This window comes from Simochromis diagramma, unplaced genomic scaffold (genome assembly GCF_900408965.1).
Source record: "Simochromis diagramma unplaced genomic scaffold, fSimDia1.1 OVJJ01000333.1, whole genome shotgun sequence".
Taxonomy (NCBI): Eukaryota; Metazoa; Chordata; class Actinopteri; order Cichliformes; family Cichlidae; genus Simochromis; species Simochromis diagramma.
The window spans coordinates 1,987,755-2,002,839 of record NW_024386765.1 but is presented as its reverse complement, the minus strand read 5'-3'; the positions used below and the strand labels follow the sequence as shown (position 1 = coordinate 2,002,839).

General features: G+C 41.8%; 1 protein-coding gene across 1 annotated transcript; it reads left to right on the top strand.

Annotated features, from left to right (window-relative positions):
* Nucleotides 1-500: 500 nt before the first annotated feature.
* Nucleotides 501-11,496, top strand: klhdc4 (kelch domain containing 4). Its single transcript, XM_040035387.1, has 13 exons — nt 501-731; nt 917-1,008; nt 2,043-2,121; nt 2,853-2,951; nt 3,332-3,468; nt 3,594-3,686; nt 5,205-5,367; nt 5,454-5,532; nt 5,631-5,839; nt 6,940-7,156; nt 7,266-7,454; nt 7,703-7,819; nt 9,770-11,496. The coding sequence occupies exons 1-13, from the start codon at nt 633-635 to the stop codon at nt 9,940-9,942; spliced, it is 1,746 nt and encodes a 581-aa protein (XP_039891321.1). The 5' UTR covers nt 501-632; the 3' UTR covers nt 9,943-11,496.
* The last annotated feature ends 3,589 nt before the right edge of the window (nt 11,497-15,085 follow it).

Sequence of the window (15,085 nt, the reverse complement as noted above, 5' to 3'; positions counted from 1 at the left end):
GACATGTTTAAATGACTGCATTTCTGTTATTGTTACAGACTTGATACTCATTAAACAGGTCCCCTCCATCCAGTAAACTTAATAAGGGTCCATAGCTCTTTATCAATAACAAAAAAAACCCTAAACTTTTGTCACTCCTGCCAAATGAAATAATAGCTAGGATTTCTGGAGCTTTCTGGTGTAGTAAATAAATTAAATGTATACATCATTAAATAATTAATTAAATGTGTCTTTTATTCATTAAAATGGAGATAATTAATTAAATATACAAATAATTAATAAAATGTCAATTAATTTCATTTTAAGCGTTTGATATGTTACTTATTAATGAATTAATTAAACATTTAATAAATTAATTAGTGTCACATTTCATTATTTATTTAATGACGCGTTTATTTGATTCATTTTGGCAGGGAATGAGCGCTTTATCGGTTATGTAGTCCTCCTCCGCGACTGAGGGCGCTGTTACATCCCAACAGCGTGCTGACATCAGGTTTGTTGCCGGAAGTACCTCTCAGTTGTCAGAGGAAAAGCATCGAAATCCGGCGTGAGAGGCTGTTTTGGCTTCCATGTGGCACTGAAATCAAAAGAACTGAAGATTTTACGAGTAACTGTCCGCTTATAGAGCAGCCATGGGGAAAAAAGGCAAGAAGGAGAAGAAGGTTAAGGGAGCCGAGAAGACAGCTGCCAAAATGGAGAAAAAGGTTTCAAAAAGGTCCAAACGAGAAGAGGTAACAATTAAATCAAAGTAAAATAGGATGAATCGGAAAGCCCTGCAACTCCTGTTGCAAACCTTTTACGTTTCGCAGATTATTTATTTATTCTATTTATTTATTGAATCAAATTATCTTTAATATGAGGTGAGCACATAAAGGCGTTTTTGATTTCTTCTCCGTTTAACCTTTTCTGCCTGCAGGATGATTTAGAGGCTCTGATCGCTGAGTTTCAGAGTCTGGACGCAAAGAAAACCCAGGTTGTCGAGACTACGTGTCCGCCTCCATCACCGAGGTGAAAAACATAGTCAGGCTCAATATTTGGAAAATATAAATAAAATTCAGTGTCATAAGCAACATCACAGTGACCCACAAACAAAGATGCAAAACAAGAGATGCAAATTAACATAAATTGCACATAAAAATCACCAAAATAAGGCAAAAAACCAAACAAAAAACGTGCGTAAAGAGATGAATGAATCAAAGATACAGAATGACTAAAGAGAGAAGCAAAACATCAACAAGGAATGCACAGTGACAGAAATTCACAAGAAATCACCAAAATAATGCAAAAGAAAGTGTGTAGAGGGATAGAAAACAACCACAGATCCCAACCTTTGATTTTTTTTTTAAAGATATAATTTTCTATAATTTTGTATTTTTTTATCGTGGTTTTGACGTAGTTTTGTGGTCAATGCAACAAAAAAAACTTAAAGAGTTTTGGATTTTATATTATTCACTCAAATGACTTACAGTGTAGACAAGAGAAATGCCAACTCAGTTTTTTGCTAGTCCCTGTCATGAATGAACAAATCCATTATTTATTAAATTAAATGCACTGAAATTAAAAGATTTAGTACATTATAACATTATTCCAATGTTATAAAAAGTACAGTTTGGGGGATTTGCTCCTGTTTAGCACCAGTGAGGACATTTTTCTGCCTCTTTCCACTTGTTTTCATTATTACCCGTGCTTTCTACACCATCATAAGTCTTCTGCACAGTACAAAGGATGTGCTAGTTAGCTGTGCACGTAGTCTGCAGTAAAAAAACAAAAAGCTTAATTAATTAATTCATTCATTCATTTTGATGCCGGTCCAAAAGTAGAACTTCAGGGATCAATAAAAAAGGATGTGAATCATCCTTTGACGGAGTCGTTAATGAGTGCACTGAGTGCAATTTCACCAGAGTCCATCCAGTATAAGTTCAGAGATTGTATTCAAAACAACACATTTCAGCCAGACTGTGGTGCTAAAGAAAAGAGTCAGGGACTATTGAAGTGAACAGGAAGCAGAATCGCTTGATGATTTACCTCTTCATGCTTTTTAGATTGAATGGATCCCTCTCTGCACATCCTGAGAAAGATGAACTCATCCTGTTTGGAGGAGAATTCTTCAATGGAAAGAAGGTAGCAGATTAGTCCAATAAATGATATTGTGCATTAGTGCTCAGTCGTGTGTACCAACCTTCAGTATATGTCTCCTAGTGTGAATGAGCAGCTAATTTCACAGCGAAACAGTTCATCTAACACTCTTTTCACAGAACCTGATTTTTTTTTTTCTTGCAGTGATGGTTTGTTATTTATTTGGTATTTTTTGTAGTCCACTTTTGCACCTTTTTCTATTTATTTTTCTCCCTGTTGCATTGGCTGCACTTTATTATTTTTATTACAACACCATCAAATGTCATCACACCGACCTGTGTCACTAAAGAACGAGTATGGGCCATCATGTGTTCAAAGGCTGCTGCACCTGTCAGGACAGCCAATGCTAGTTTGAACCTGCTGGGTGTTTCAACTGACCCTAGCAACCAATCAGAGTAGAGACTGAACATTTTCAACAGAAGTTACCAAGGGGATTTTTGCAGGTTAAAAGAGAGCGTCTTTGTGATGCTCAAAGCTCAGGATTTAGCTCAGCAGACCTCACTCACCGGTTATTTTTACTTCATAGTACAACCCTCTGCTTTCTGATTGGATTTTTTTCACAGTGTATTGATTTAGAATTAAAAAAATTTATAATTATTTGCAAGCGTCACACGCTTAAATCTCTCTAGCCTATGGTTAATATGAGCCTAAGGCTTCCGTGGCTGATTTTGTGTGGACAGTTTCAAAAACCCTGCTGTTGTTTTCTGTTTTTGCAGACGTATCTGTACAACGATCTGTTCTTCTACAACATCAGGAAGAATACCTGGGTTAAATCAGAAATCCCCAACCCTCCTCCACCACGCTGTTCTCATCAGGTACACAACATCCCAGATGAAGACTCTTAAGTGTCTTTTGGTACACAGTTTACAACTAAACATCTCAGGGGTTTCTTAGCATTTGATAAACCAGCAAACACCACACTTTTTCACCACACAGCCAGTACCTGGGTCAAATTTGTGCTGTCATAGTGTTGTGATTTATCATTTCAGCCACAAGGGGGCAGTCTGCTGTAGCACAGATCAGAGGGCAACTTTAAAACTTATCAGCAATCGCACATCATCACAGCAAGACAGCCTTTTACAAGCGAACCAGTTAAATCTGAGGACATCAAACTGTCTTATCTCGTGCTGTTTTTGCAGCCGTCTTCTTCCCCCCCGCCTCACTCCTCCCCCTCTCCTTTCTTTCCTCCACTCAGGCGGTGGTAGTTCCTCAGGGCGGGGGACAGCTCTGGGTGTTTGGTGGAGAGTTTGCCTCTCCAAATGGGGAACAGTTCTATCACTACAAGGACCTTTGGGTACTGCACCTTGCTACACACACCTGGGAGAACATCAAGTGCGTACAAAGGCTGCTAAGCATAGATGCAGTAATTGGAAGTGGTTGCTGATAGATGGATTGTGTAAATACAGAGTCTCAAGTCCAGCTGCTGTACAGATGTTATGTTGGTTTTTACTTTTCAGGGCACCGGGCGGTCCATCGGGCCGCAGTGGACATCGGATGGTCCTCAGCAAGAAGCAGCTGCTGGTGTTTGGAGGTTTCCACGAGAGCACCAGGTAAACAGGCTCACTGAACAGGTGTCATGGTGGACACGGTCTGCTTGATATCAGCAACGGATGAAGTGACAAAGAAACTGAATCCACTGAAAATCAATCATTTATTATTTGAAATTAAATGCAAAAAATCTAATTAATTTGTGAAGACGTGTGTAAGAGATTGCGTATATACCATTCACAGCAATCTGAGGACATCAAGCCTCCTTATCTCACTCTGTTTATGCAGACATCTTCCTTCCCCTGCTTATAATGGAAGTTTAATCAGGCTGCGAAATGTTGGCCGGCTCAAAACTGTGTCAGAATTTGACTCGTCAACCGTGGGGACTGGTAAATGAAAATCACTTCAAGCATGAATACAACTCAGAATATACTGCTCTTAAAGTTCTACTGCGTTCCTTTACTATTAAATAAATAGATAAAGAGCATGACAGTAAATTAGAAGATTGCGTCGGCATTTGGACATTGCTGGGTGTTTGTTTCTGACTCTTCTTGTAACATATTAACACTTTTTGTGGACAGAAATTTTAATTTTGTTAAGGAGATTTTATGTTTTGGACATACAATCTTGTGAAAAACGAAGTACACCTTTACTCCTTCCAGTCAAATGCCTTTGATTAACTGATAATCAGCACCTCTATAAAAGCACAGGTTTTGTAGGTCTGGAGAATTCAGGTGTTTAACACATTGCCAAACTCTTCCCAGCAAATTAACCCCAATTTCAGTCTGCAATGGTAAAGGAAATTGCAAAAAAAAAACAACCCGAGAGCAACATCTCAGACTCATTCTAAGTTAGCATGTTAAATGTTACATTTCATGACATGACAATAAGAATGGGAATGTACAAGAGTGGTTTGTTTGGAAGGGTTAGCAGGAGAAAGCTTCTTCTCCCCAAAAAAGGCCATGACAGCAAATTGCATCTAAACAAATCACAAGATTTCTGGAATAATTTACTTTTGACCGACAAGTATAGAGCTATTTAGACTATGCTTAGCACCGTTTGGAGAAAACTAAAGATAGCATACCTGCGCAATTCGACCATGAACTGCTCTGTATACTAAAGTATTCTAGATTCAGATGTCAGGCCATCAGTCTGACACCGAAAGCTTAGATGAAACTGGGTCGTGCAAAAGGACACTGATCCTGAGCACTGCAGCAAATCTGCTACTGAATAACTTCAATAGAAAAGAATCGAGGTGCTGCAATGACCCAGTCAAAGATGGGCATTAAGAGAGGACCTCTATCTATAAACACATTCCCACAAACCTCAATAAACTGAAGCAATGTTGCAGAGACGAGTGGGCCAGAATTCCTCCACAGTGATGTGAGAGATCAATAAAGTCATACAGAAAATAGTTCAAATTGTTGCTGCCCAGGGTGGCTCCACAAGCTATTTCATTAAACATCCACCGCTGCTGACGACAGTAGTGACACTAGCTGATGCATCTGTGGATCCCTACAGTTTTTCAGTGTAAAAGCCCAGTGTCCTTATGCTCCCGCCTCTGCCTCCTCACCCTGCAGGGATTTTATCTACTACAATGATGTCTACTCTTTCTCCCTGGACACCTTTTCTTGGTCACGCCTCTCTCCATCAGGCTCCGCCCCCTCCCCGCGCTCTGCCTGTCAGATGACCTCCACTCCAGACGGCATGGGCGTCATCATCTATGGGGGTTACTCCAAAGTGGTGCGTGTGTCGTCTGACAGCCTCCCCCGTATTGTTGTCATTTTTTTGTTGTACAGCCTGATTAAACTGCGTGTGCGTTCATGCAGAGGGTCAAGAAGGATGTCGAGAAGGGGACCATCCACTCTGACATGTTCCTTTTGAAGCGAGAGGGTAAAGATGGTCAAGGTACACAACACTCAGTTGTTAACGACGAAATTATTCAAGTCTAACGATGTTGCTCCTGTCCTCGTGGTATATGTTGTGACTTTTCCTCTGTCCTGCAGAGAAGTGGTCGTGGTCCAGACTGAACCCTTCTGGCAATAAGCCCCCTCCTCGCTCTGGTTTCTCCTTGGCGGTGGGCCCAGCTGGGCGGGCGGTGCTGTTTGGTGGGGTTTGTGACGAGGAAGAGGAAGAGTCGCTGGAGGGCGACTTCTACAATGACCTGTACTTGTATGACACAGTGAAAAACCGCTGGTTCCCCGGTGTGCTCAGGGTAAGCTACGATCTATGTCTGTCCTGATGAGAGTGGTCCCTTCCAGGATGAAATTACCTCCATCTATAGATCTGAGTGGTTTGAGTGTGGAGACTCTGTGACTGATACACTGTGGTGTCATTCATAATTGCTGTGTGTGCATAAAACAAGGAGTACGCCACTTCCCCTGGAAAATTGAGATTTATAAAAGCAAAGGCTCTGAATTATAGCTCAGCATAAGCAATACGTCGAGCCACAGTTTCATACTTTCCTTCTAGATCCACTTTATCACAAACATTCAGCAGCTTTCAGCTCATCTGGTCCATAGTTTGTGTCGCATATATGTAGCCCCCCCCCCTCTGAAGTGCAGAGGAGGGGGTCTGATGGCGTGCTGCTGTGTGTTCAGTTATAAAGCATCGCTGCTGATGCAATGCAGAATTCAGAAGGTAGGAAAAAAGATAACATCAAAGAGGAATAAAGAAATGCAGACTGTATCGGGGCAGGATGACGGTGCAGTGTTCAGCTGTCACAGCAGGAAGCTCCTGAGTTCAAACCTGGGGTGGAAGACGGGAGAAAAAGCAGCCTGTGGAAGAGAGCAGAGATTAGTAATAACTAATGACTCCCTGTGCATTGTTAGATCCAAACCCAACCCAACTCGGTGGATGAATTTGGCCTGATGTGTTAGTGTTCTTATCACTTCACCAGCTGTAGTACAACATCTGTCTTCAATGGGCTTTTGGAGATTTTACAGGATTTACGTCACATCTGACACTTGCTGCTCCGATATACGTTATTTTGCACATCTCCATGAAACAGAAGTTTAAAAGAAAGAGCATTGATATGATCAGAAGATTGGTGGTTCGATCCCTGGCTCCTCCAGTCTGCATGTTGCTCTCCGATGCATCCATCGGAGTCTGATTGTCGTCAGGAAAAAGCACTCAGTTTTAGAGACAGTGCTTGTGAGAATGGGTGTGATTGGGTGAATGTGGCATGTTGTATACAGCGCTTTGAGTACTCTGGGAGAGTAGAAAAACGCTGTATAAGAATCTGTCCATTTATCATTACCATTTACTTTCTGTGTGCTCAGTTTTATTTGATTTCTTCTTTGTGTGTCTGTCCAGGGAAACAAGACAGAGAAGAAGAAACGGCGGAGGGTGAAAAAGGGTGGGGCAGAGGGGGAGGAAGCGGAGAGGGAGGAAGAGGAGGCAGCGGCGCCTCAAGGACCCACTGAGATCATCAAAGAGATCGTCACTGAGGACGGAACAGTGATGACCATTAAGGAAGTGATTCCTGGTCCTCAGGTGGAGGAAGAGGAGGAGGAAGAGGAGGAAGAAGATGGCAAGATTACACACACTCATGCTAAACTAAAGGAAAGAAGTTCTCAGTATCTTTGTTTACCTAACTTCAGAGTCTTTTTTTGATTTTTTATTTTTTTTATCGTCATTAGGCTCGGCCACGGCCCCGCTCATCGAGCCTTGCCCGAGGTCCAGCGCCATGGCAACAGTGCGACAAGGCAAGCTCTACCTGTACGGGGGGATGTTTGAGGTGGGCGACCGCCAGTTCACTCTGAACGACTTCTACTGTCTGGACATGCACAAGATGGACCAGTGGGAGGTTCTGGTCGAAATGGACCCAAGTGAGTCAGCCGGACAATAAAAGTCCAAAAGCGACAACAAAGAGGCCTTAAACGAAATCCGTCAGCTCAGCGCGCTTAATTAAAGCAGCCAGTGTGTGTGTGCGTGTGTGTGCATGCATGTGTGTGTGCGTGTGTGTGTGCGTGTGTGTGCTAACGTCTGAATATCCTCTGACGCAGGAGAGAGGCGCTGTTGAGATGGGAGTCAGGGGCGTGAGGTTTCATTTGGATTTATGATTGTCTCTCCACAGAGACACAGGAGTGGCTGGAAGAGTCTGAGTCAGAGGACGATGAAGAGGAAGAGGAGGAGGCGAAGGGAGCAGAGGGGGAGGAAGAGGAGTCCGAAGAGGAAAGCGAGGACGAGGAAGGCAAGAGATTATTCAGGTTCTTCGATGGCCTGACACTTATGTGCGCTCTTTATTTATAATGAGCAACAAGTGCAGAGTCCCATTCAGGATGTGCATGACATCTGTTTATATTGTACACCGCCAGTTTATAAGGTACAGGCATAAAACATAATGCAGTCTAATACAGCAGCTTCATAAAGGTATTAATATTCAGTTTCCATTAAGATGCTCTCAGGGGTTCATTTAACACTTCAGTGAAATGTTTTAATATTTTTCCCTGCTCATGTTTTCAAATGAGCTTCGAGATCATGGTTCTTCATCTTGAACTTTACTTTGCGTACGTTTGTTTTTTTTTTCCTCATTTGTTTTAAGGACACACTGCACGCCGTGCTGAGAGATGCCACGTTTTCAGCTAATAGCTTTTTGTAAATCATGTTGTTGCGAAACTGTCAAACTGTTTTACAGACACAACTTGTGTGTTGTTTTTGAAAGGCCTGTAGTAACAAAGTGCGTAAAGATGCACTTAAAATTGATTCTTAAGTTGTCTGTTATGTAGAGGCAGGACTGAAAAAGAGCCAATATCGAAGGAAAGACTTCCAGAAAGCCTGGAGAACTGTTGCTTAAAAAATGACAAGAAAGTTCCTCCTGAGACATTTACACAGTACCGTATTGTACGTTATTTCATAATCGAGTTTCTCACCCACCACATCTGCTTTTAATCTCATCATTCTTGGTCTGTCACACACACACAGCAGCGTGTCACGACATTCATACTAACAGCGCAGTATCAGGCAGTTTAGAACGTTTTTTGAACGTTTAAAATTCTCATGTGCATTTTTACTGGCCCAGGAAAAACAATGTCTGTTACTTTATATACTGTTAGTCATATTGATTTATATGTATATTAATAATCTTAATCTATAAAATAATGAGCAATGACCATTGTAGGATAAATATAGCACAAAGAACAATAATTGCCTTAAAAATGAAATGTAGGTAGGAGCAGGAAGTAGGTATGGTTTTAGTGTTTGAGTCAATGGACATGTTTATATTCCATTATTGGTCCTACCTATGCTCCCACCCAATCGTGTCGGGCATTGAGAGCACACAAGGCCGATGGCGCTGGGCTGGAGTGTGTTCGTCACAATCTGAGAAGTTAACCTGCAGCCACGTTTACAGCAATGTCCCAGATTTGAAGAACCATGACCAGAGTCTCTAGTGTGCATGCCAGTTTTTAATTACTCACACGACTGCGGTTACGTTTTCAGCCTTGATGCTGAGATAATGTAACAGAAGCTGTTGGGCTGAATTTAATTGAAATGAGTTCAGAAGCCCAACTTCCCACATTCCCACGTTTGAATCAGGATTTCTGAGCTGATGCGGTGATTCCAGGAAGTTAGAGAGCTGTGTTTCAACCTCTGCTTCTTGCCATTTTTCGGTCTTTCCACAGCTATACTCAGCACGAAGATATTAATTCTGAGAGAGAGCATCTGAACACGTGCAGCGTTAGTGTCTCCCTCTCTCTCTGTTATGGACAGGTTTCTTTTGCTTTGCTTTTGCAGTTGGCTGTTCTAAACAGCTCAACAATGCAAGCATATGCATGTGTGCAAATGGGATATTTATTTTGGCACCCAGGTGTAAATAACTCTGGATTAGTTCAGATTTCAGCTTTGTCCCTTCATCTGTTTAATTTTTAAATTCTCGAGGTATCAGTCTCACAGATTTGGCTTTGGTGGAGCAATAATCCTTGTACTACTCCCTAGCTCCAAAGACATCAGCTCTGACATTTCTGGTAATGCTACCAATGTTGTATTTACAGATGCTAAAGAGATTTTTGTTAATAAATTACAGCTCTGGCTACTTAAGAGGAGATGCAACTGTGTTGTGGCTGCATCTGCTCAGTAACGTTAGCGTCTCTATTATGCAGGGCGCTCCCTCGTCTAACATCTGCACCTGACTGTGTGTTTCCAGATGAAGAAGAGCACCCCGCAGTGCAGGAGGGGGAGACGGTAACGGATTACCAGAACCGTACAGAGCAGTACTGGATAGGACTGGCACGTGCCAACATGGGCTCCGACGCCAAGGACAAGAAAGTTGCCAAGGTCGCCCTCGCCATGGCTAAAGTCTTCCATGAAGACCAGTAGCAGGATACGCAGAAGTGTGTGTGTGTGTGTGTGTGTGTGTGTGTGTGTGTGTGTGTGTGTGTGTGTGTGTGTGTGTGTGTGTGTGTGTGTGTGTGATTGTGTAAAACGTTTTTCTTTGTAATGGGTAAACTTTTATATATCATTCAAAAATGCCTTTTGAACAGTCTGGGGAAGATAATTCAGTCATGAAACGATTACATTCACTTTCCACAACGAAAACAGTAACAAATACAAATGACTGATGGTTTGTAAAGGTCAAAATTTTCATTCATTTGAAATAAAATCACTTAATTCATTAATTTCACCAAAACATTTAATGCTGACATGTTTCACACACTGCTGCCGACATGTTATCGTGTCTTTGAGTGTAGCTGAGCAAGTGAGCAAATGCAACCCACCTCCAACTCAGTTGTACTTGGAATTAGAATAACTTTATTTTCCACAGTAGAAAAGAAATTGTCTTTGGTTCACAAATTACCCCTTTTACGCCTTTTTAGTAGCTAGAGGCATCCTATGACATCATCCTCAGGGTGTTAGTTCAGTATCAGAATAAAGATGGTGTTCTTGGTCAACAATGACAGACCGAGTTTTCCCTAAAACGGCAGTGTGATCCGACTCATCTAATGTGGTTTGTTGTTTACCAATGATTCTTCCAGCAGCTCCGACAATCCTGTCCATGTTGTTTCTATTTGCCAGAGTCAGGAAAATAGGAACAAACATGATCAGTGTCATAGCTGTTACTGATGACTTGTGTTTTCTGTGCTGGGTCTCTTTCCGCCTTACTGGCCATGCATGCGTGGAAAGGCAGGGAGGATGCAGAATAAAGCCACGCTGCAAAAATATGAAAATCAATATACTGACTAAACCTAGATTGTTGTGTTTATCCTGGTAACAAACGGTGGCTTCAGCTAACAAATCCAGCGTACACAGAAGAAAATTAACATCAGTTTGGGGGTCATGTTTAGCTAGCAGATGGAATAAAAATGATAGTGGAAAAACAAAATAAGGGCAAAAGGACATTAAAAACTCTGTAGGCGTATGGGCGGACTGCAAAGTTGAGTTATAATTCTCAGTGTGGCACCACACAGAAAAAACTCCTACAAACTACTGTCGTGTGATGTGTGGTTAATGTAAATTTAAAAAAAAAAATCATCTTTAAATACACTGCATCATTTATTTTGTGTTTCACTTGCTGGGACCACGTCCTCATGTAGGTTTGCCATTTCTAGTTGATGATGACAATGGACTGAGCATGAAATGAAGCTGCTGTTTGGAGAAGGCCTCAGAGGGGAAAGGTGGCGGTTCCCGGGATGGGCAGATCCCCATGTACTAATGAGAAGTGAATGAACTGAGAGAGGGAGGGAGGGGTAAGAAAACGGGAACAAACGGCTTATAGTGTTCTGTGGGGAGCTCTGTATGGACAGGGAAGTGGTGAGTATGAGGTGTGGTCCCACTCCTGAATGTCAGATAAATGATCTCCAATTTATTTTCCTCTTGCGAGTCCTCAGTGTTTGTTCAGTTTTTAATAAATGGCAGCCTGCTTTGAAAACAGAAGAGATTTCAAGTTAACTTGAACAAATGCGTGTTCCTCTGTACCACCACTCTATCATGTGCTTGTGTGTTTCTTGGATTTGATCCCATCTGGTGGACATCTGTGTCAGTGCAGTCAGTGAAACAGGTGGAGAACATTATTTGCATTATAATATGTATAAGGTTTTTGTTGTTTAGGTTTTTTTTTATTTAAGAAAAACAAAAACTAGAACATCAAGCTTGAGATATAAAGATGCTTTTTGTGCCATTTCCATGGACTTTCACGCAGCATCATTCATTCCTTTTATTCCAAAGTCATAATTGGGTTGGTGTGCCCTCTGCAGATGGCTGTTGGCAACAAATTTTCTTTCTCTCGCTTTGACTGGGAAAAGCAAACAAGCTCAGCTGAGCCGGGGGAATGACTGCATTTGAGGAGGAGCAGAAGAGCAGGGAAAGGTGGAGAGAGAGCCGGAGTGTTTTACAGGAAGATGGCAAAAGGAAAGAGGAGTGAGGCATGCAGGGAAGGATGAGAGGGCAAGTGCACGATGTCAAGAAAGACATCAGTCACCGTGTGAGCACCAGCCTATCCCTGGGTGACCTATTTTATCCTCCGTCAGCATAGCAAACAAGGGATGAGAAGAGGCTGATGAATAATAGAGGAGGAGATGGCTGCCTTCTTCTCGTTCACCCTCTCCCCTAGTGCGACCCCACCCCCCACCCACCCCTCTTTTTTTTTATTTCAACTGCGGTACAAAAAAAGATTTTATAAATAACTTAAGAGATTTTTTTGGGGTGTGCTGCTGACGTGGGGGGGGCACGTAGCGTGCAGTCGTCAGAGATACGTCAGCCGTGAGTGTGCGCGAGAAAGACAGAAACTTGTAGAATGTGAGTGCATCAGTTCGAGGCAGAGGGATATTTCTGTCCTCGCTGTACATTAAATTGCAAAAATAGACGTGCAGGGTTTTCATTCAGTCGTTTCAAAAATACACACTTGTGTAATGATTGACCACGCAGAGGAGCACTCTTATTGATTGCTTGCAGATATCACCCACTGTATGTACCGAGCAGATTGTGAGCAAACAGTGAGCTGCTGGATGAGGCTGCCTAACAGCGAGGAGAAACAGGTTTAGAGACAGATGTGGGTTTCTTTACTTTACCATCAATGTCTGAGCCAGTATGGAGGAACTGGCCTCTAACATTCCTAATGGCTGACATTTATATCCCCGGCGCATTTAAGGAGTCATAATTCTCACTATAACTCTGACACACATGAGTGAAACCATGCTCGCCAAAGCCGTTTTCATACAGGCGCTGCAACTGCACACTGACTGCAATAGAAAGACTAAAATAGATTTTTTAAAAACTGTAATTTGTTGTGGTTTGCTTCTTCTGAAGCTACAAATTGAATTTACACAATTCTTCAAATTATGTTTTAGATTATTACAGCTTCACAGTTTTAAATAATAAGATCAGCTAGTTTTTCTATTCTTGAATCTTTATGGTGTCAGTGACAACAGATATCCCTAATATGGCCATCTGAGCACAGAAGCTCCACCCACCTGCTATTAAACCCTTCTGATTGTGAGGAGCAGCCAATCACAACAAAGCTGGCTTAAATCTGGGGTGTTATCTTGAACCCCGAGTCTTGCTAAGCTAGAATAAAAATAATGAGTTGGAAATAAATAAGAATGAGAACTTTAAATGTGGCTGGAGCTAGAGTGACCAGATGTCCTCCTTTGTGTGGGACTCCACACCATTTGTGTTCCTTCTCCTCTGTCCCACATTATGAATGGTTATGCAGCACAAGCTCTTTTCTAAAATCTGACTTTTAACCAGTGAGTATGGAAGGAAGGCATTTATTAGTAGGAAGAGGAAGGTTAACCTGTCTAATCACATACTCGGGTAACGTTACAAGCTTTGCAGATTTAGTTAAATATGATGGAAAGTACCACAAAGAAAGATAAGCGGCAGTATATTCGGGGGGAAGTTTTTGCCTTTTTTGCAGTTTTGCACAGACGGAAAATATGGTGTTTAGTATATTTGTATCATAACTGCATAAAAATTTGTAAAATTGTCAGATATGGCTGAACAAAGGTGTGACAGTCTGTGGATACACTCCTGGATAAACTATTATTTAACATAAAAATTTAAGATTACCGCTCAGCATTGCTGACATTTCCCACTTTGTCCCACATTTTTTTTAAATGAGTGAATTAGCTGGTGGGGGCTTGTGGACTTAGCTAAATTATCCTTACATCAACCTGCATATAAAGATAACAAAATATGAATATCTGCTGTCTTGCTTTGATTAATTAATTTGCAGTTAATGTGAACCCTGTTTGTACTCCAAGTTTGGAGTTGAAGTGGCCAATCTCCACCCCTCACCGTCTGAGTGCCACTTTTATTCAGGGCTCCTCTTCATTCACTCAGTCTTCCTCCTCTCCTCACCCCATGACATTATCCGTGATTAAGCCAGTGCTGTAATTGAATCTGTTCAAATGATGTCAAGGATTTGTGAACCTTCGTTACTCTTTTGCTTCCAACTTCTCTAAATCCTAATCCGTTTGTTGTGGTCAGGAAATCACACTAACCCAGTCTCACTCTGTTGCCCGCTCACCTGCTCACCTTCAGCCTTCCCCCACCTTTGTCTCTCTGTCTGCTGTGTTTAGAGGCCTAAGCCTTAATCCCTACCCTCAGTGATTTTATTACCATAATCTGGGTTAGAATTGGTTTAGCTCTCATAGACACTGCCATGCGGAAGGACAAAGACAACAACAGCAAAAGGACAGCAATGTGAAGAAAGTGAATGGGAAAGGAGGACGCGATAAATCTTGTTGGAGAAAGTGAGAGACACAGGAGGTGTGAATGTATTATGTTTTGCATCACACATTGAAAATGAGCCACACTGGCATTAAACATTACATCCACTTGGAGGTGTTAAGTTCGCTGAGGTACACTTGAGGCAGAAATCACACAGAGAAGAAAGAACAGCGCTTCAAACCCCGGCCAGCATAGTGGACGAGTCAGCAAAAAGGCCAGCAAAGAACAATTTTTACATGGTTTGTTAGAACTGAATCTAAAGTAGGAAAGGCTCTGTAGTGACTGCCAGTGTTTTATGGTTTTCAAAGAATTAAAGTTTTCGAGAGCAGCTCCTCTACCTGCAGCCTTTCAGATGTCAGCAGGTTCAGTGGTTCATACCTCTTGCCTCGTGAGCTGCTTATGCTCCATTGAAATCGCTTTCCTCACCCTGAGTGTGATGTTATGTAACAAGTGACACAAAGACATGGCCAAGTGGAGCGTAGCCCCAGCTGTCTTGGCTGCAACATCACAGAGAAGAAGTTGAATCCCGCTGGAACCAAACTCGGAGACGCAACTCTATGGCGTTATTTTTGTGACACTACTCTGAGCGCACGTAAAAAAAAAAATTGAGCGCATGTAAAAAGAAAATTTGCAGGTGCAAGTGTTGCATTTTGAGGAGAAATTTGTTTTGAGCGAAGAAAAGCTAAATTTGAGTGAACAAAATTCATTGCTGCGTGCAAAAAATGTATTTCAGTGTTTGCTATTATCCATACACACAATAGCACAATAGGATATTGCGTTTCGTCATTTCGAG

Excerpts from the sequence above, each read along its gene's own strand:
- klhdc4 (XM_040035387.1), top strand. The coding sequence starts at position 633 with ATGGGGAAAAAAGGCAAGAAGGAGAAGAAGGTTAAGGGAGCCGAGAAG. Across the intron at positions 2,952-3,331 it reads CACCACGCTGTTCTCATCAG|GCGGTGGTAGTTCCTCAGGG; the intron begins GTACACAACATC and ends TCCTCCACTCAG. Across the intron at positions 5,840-6,939 it reads GGTTCCCCGGTGTGCTCAGG|GGAAACAAGACAGAGAAGAA; the intron begins GTAAGCTACGAT and ends GTGTCTGTCCAG.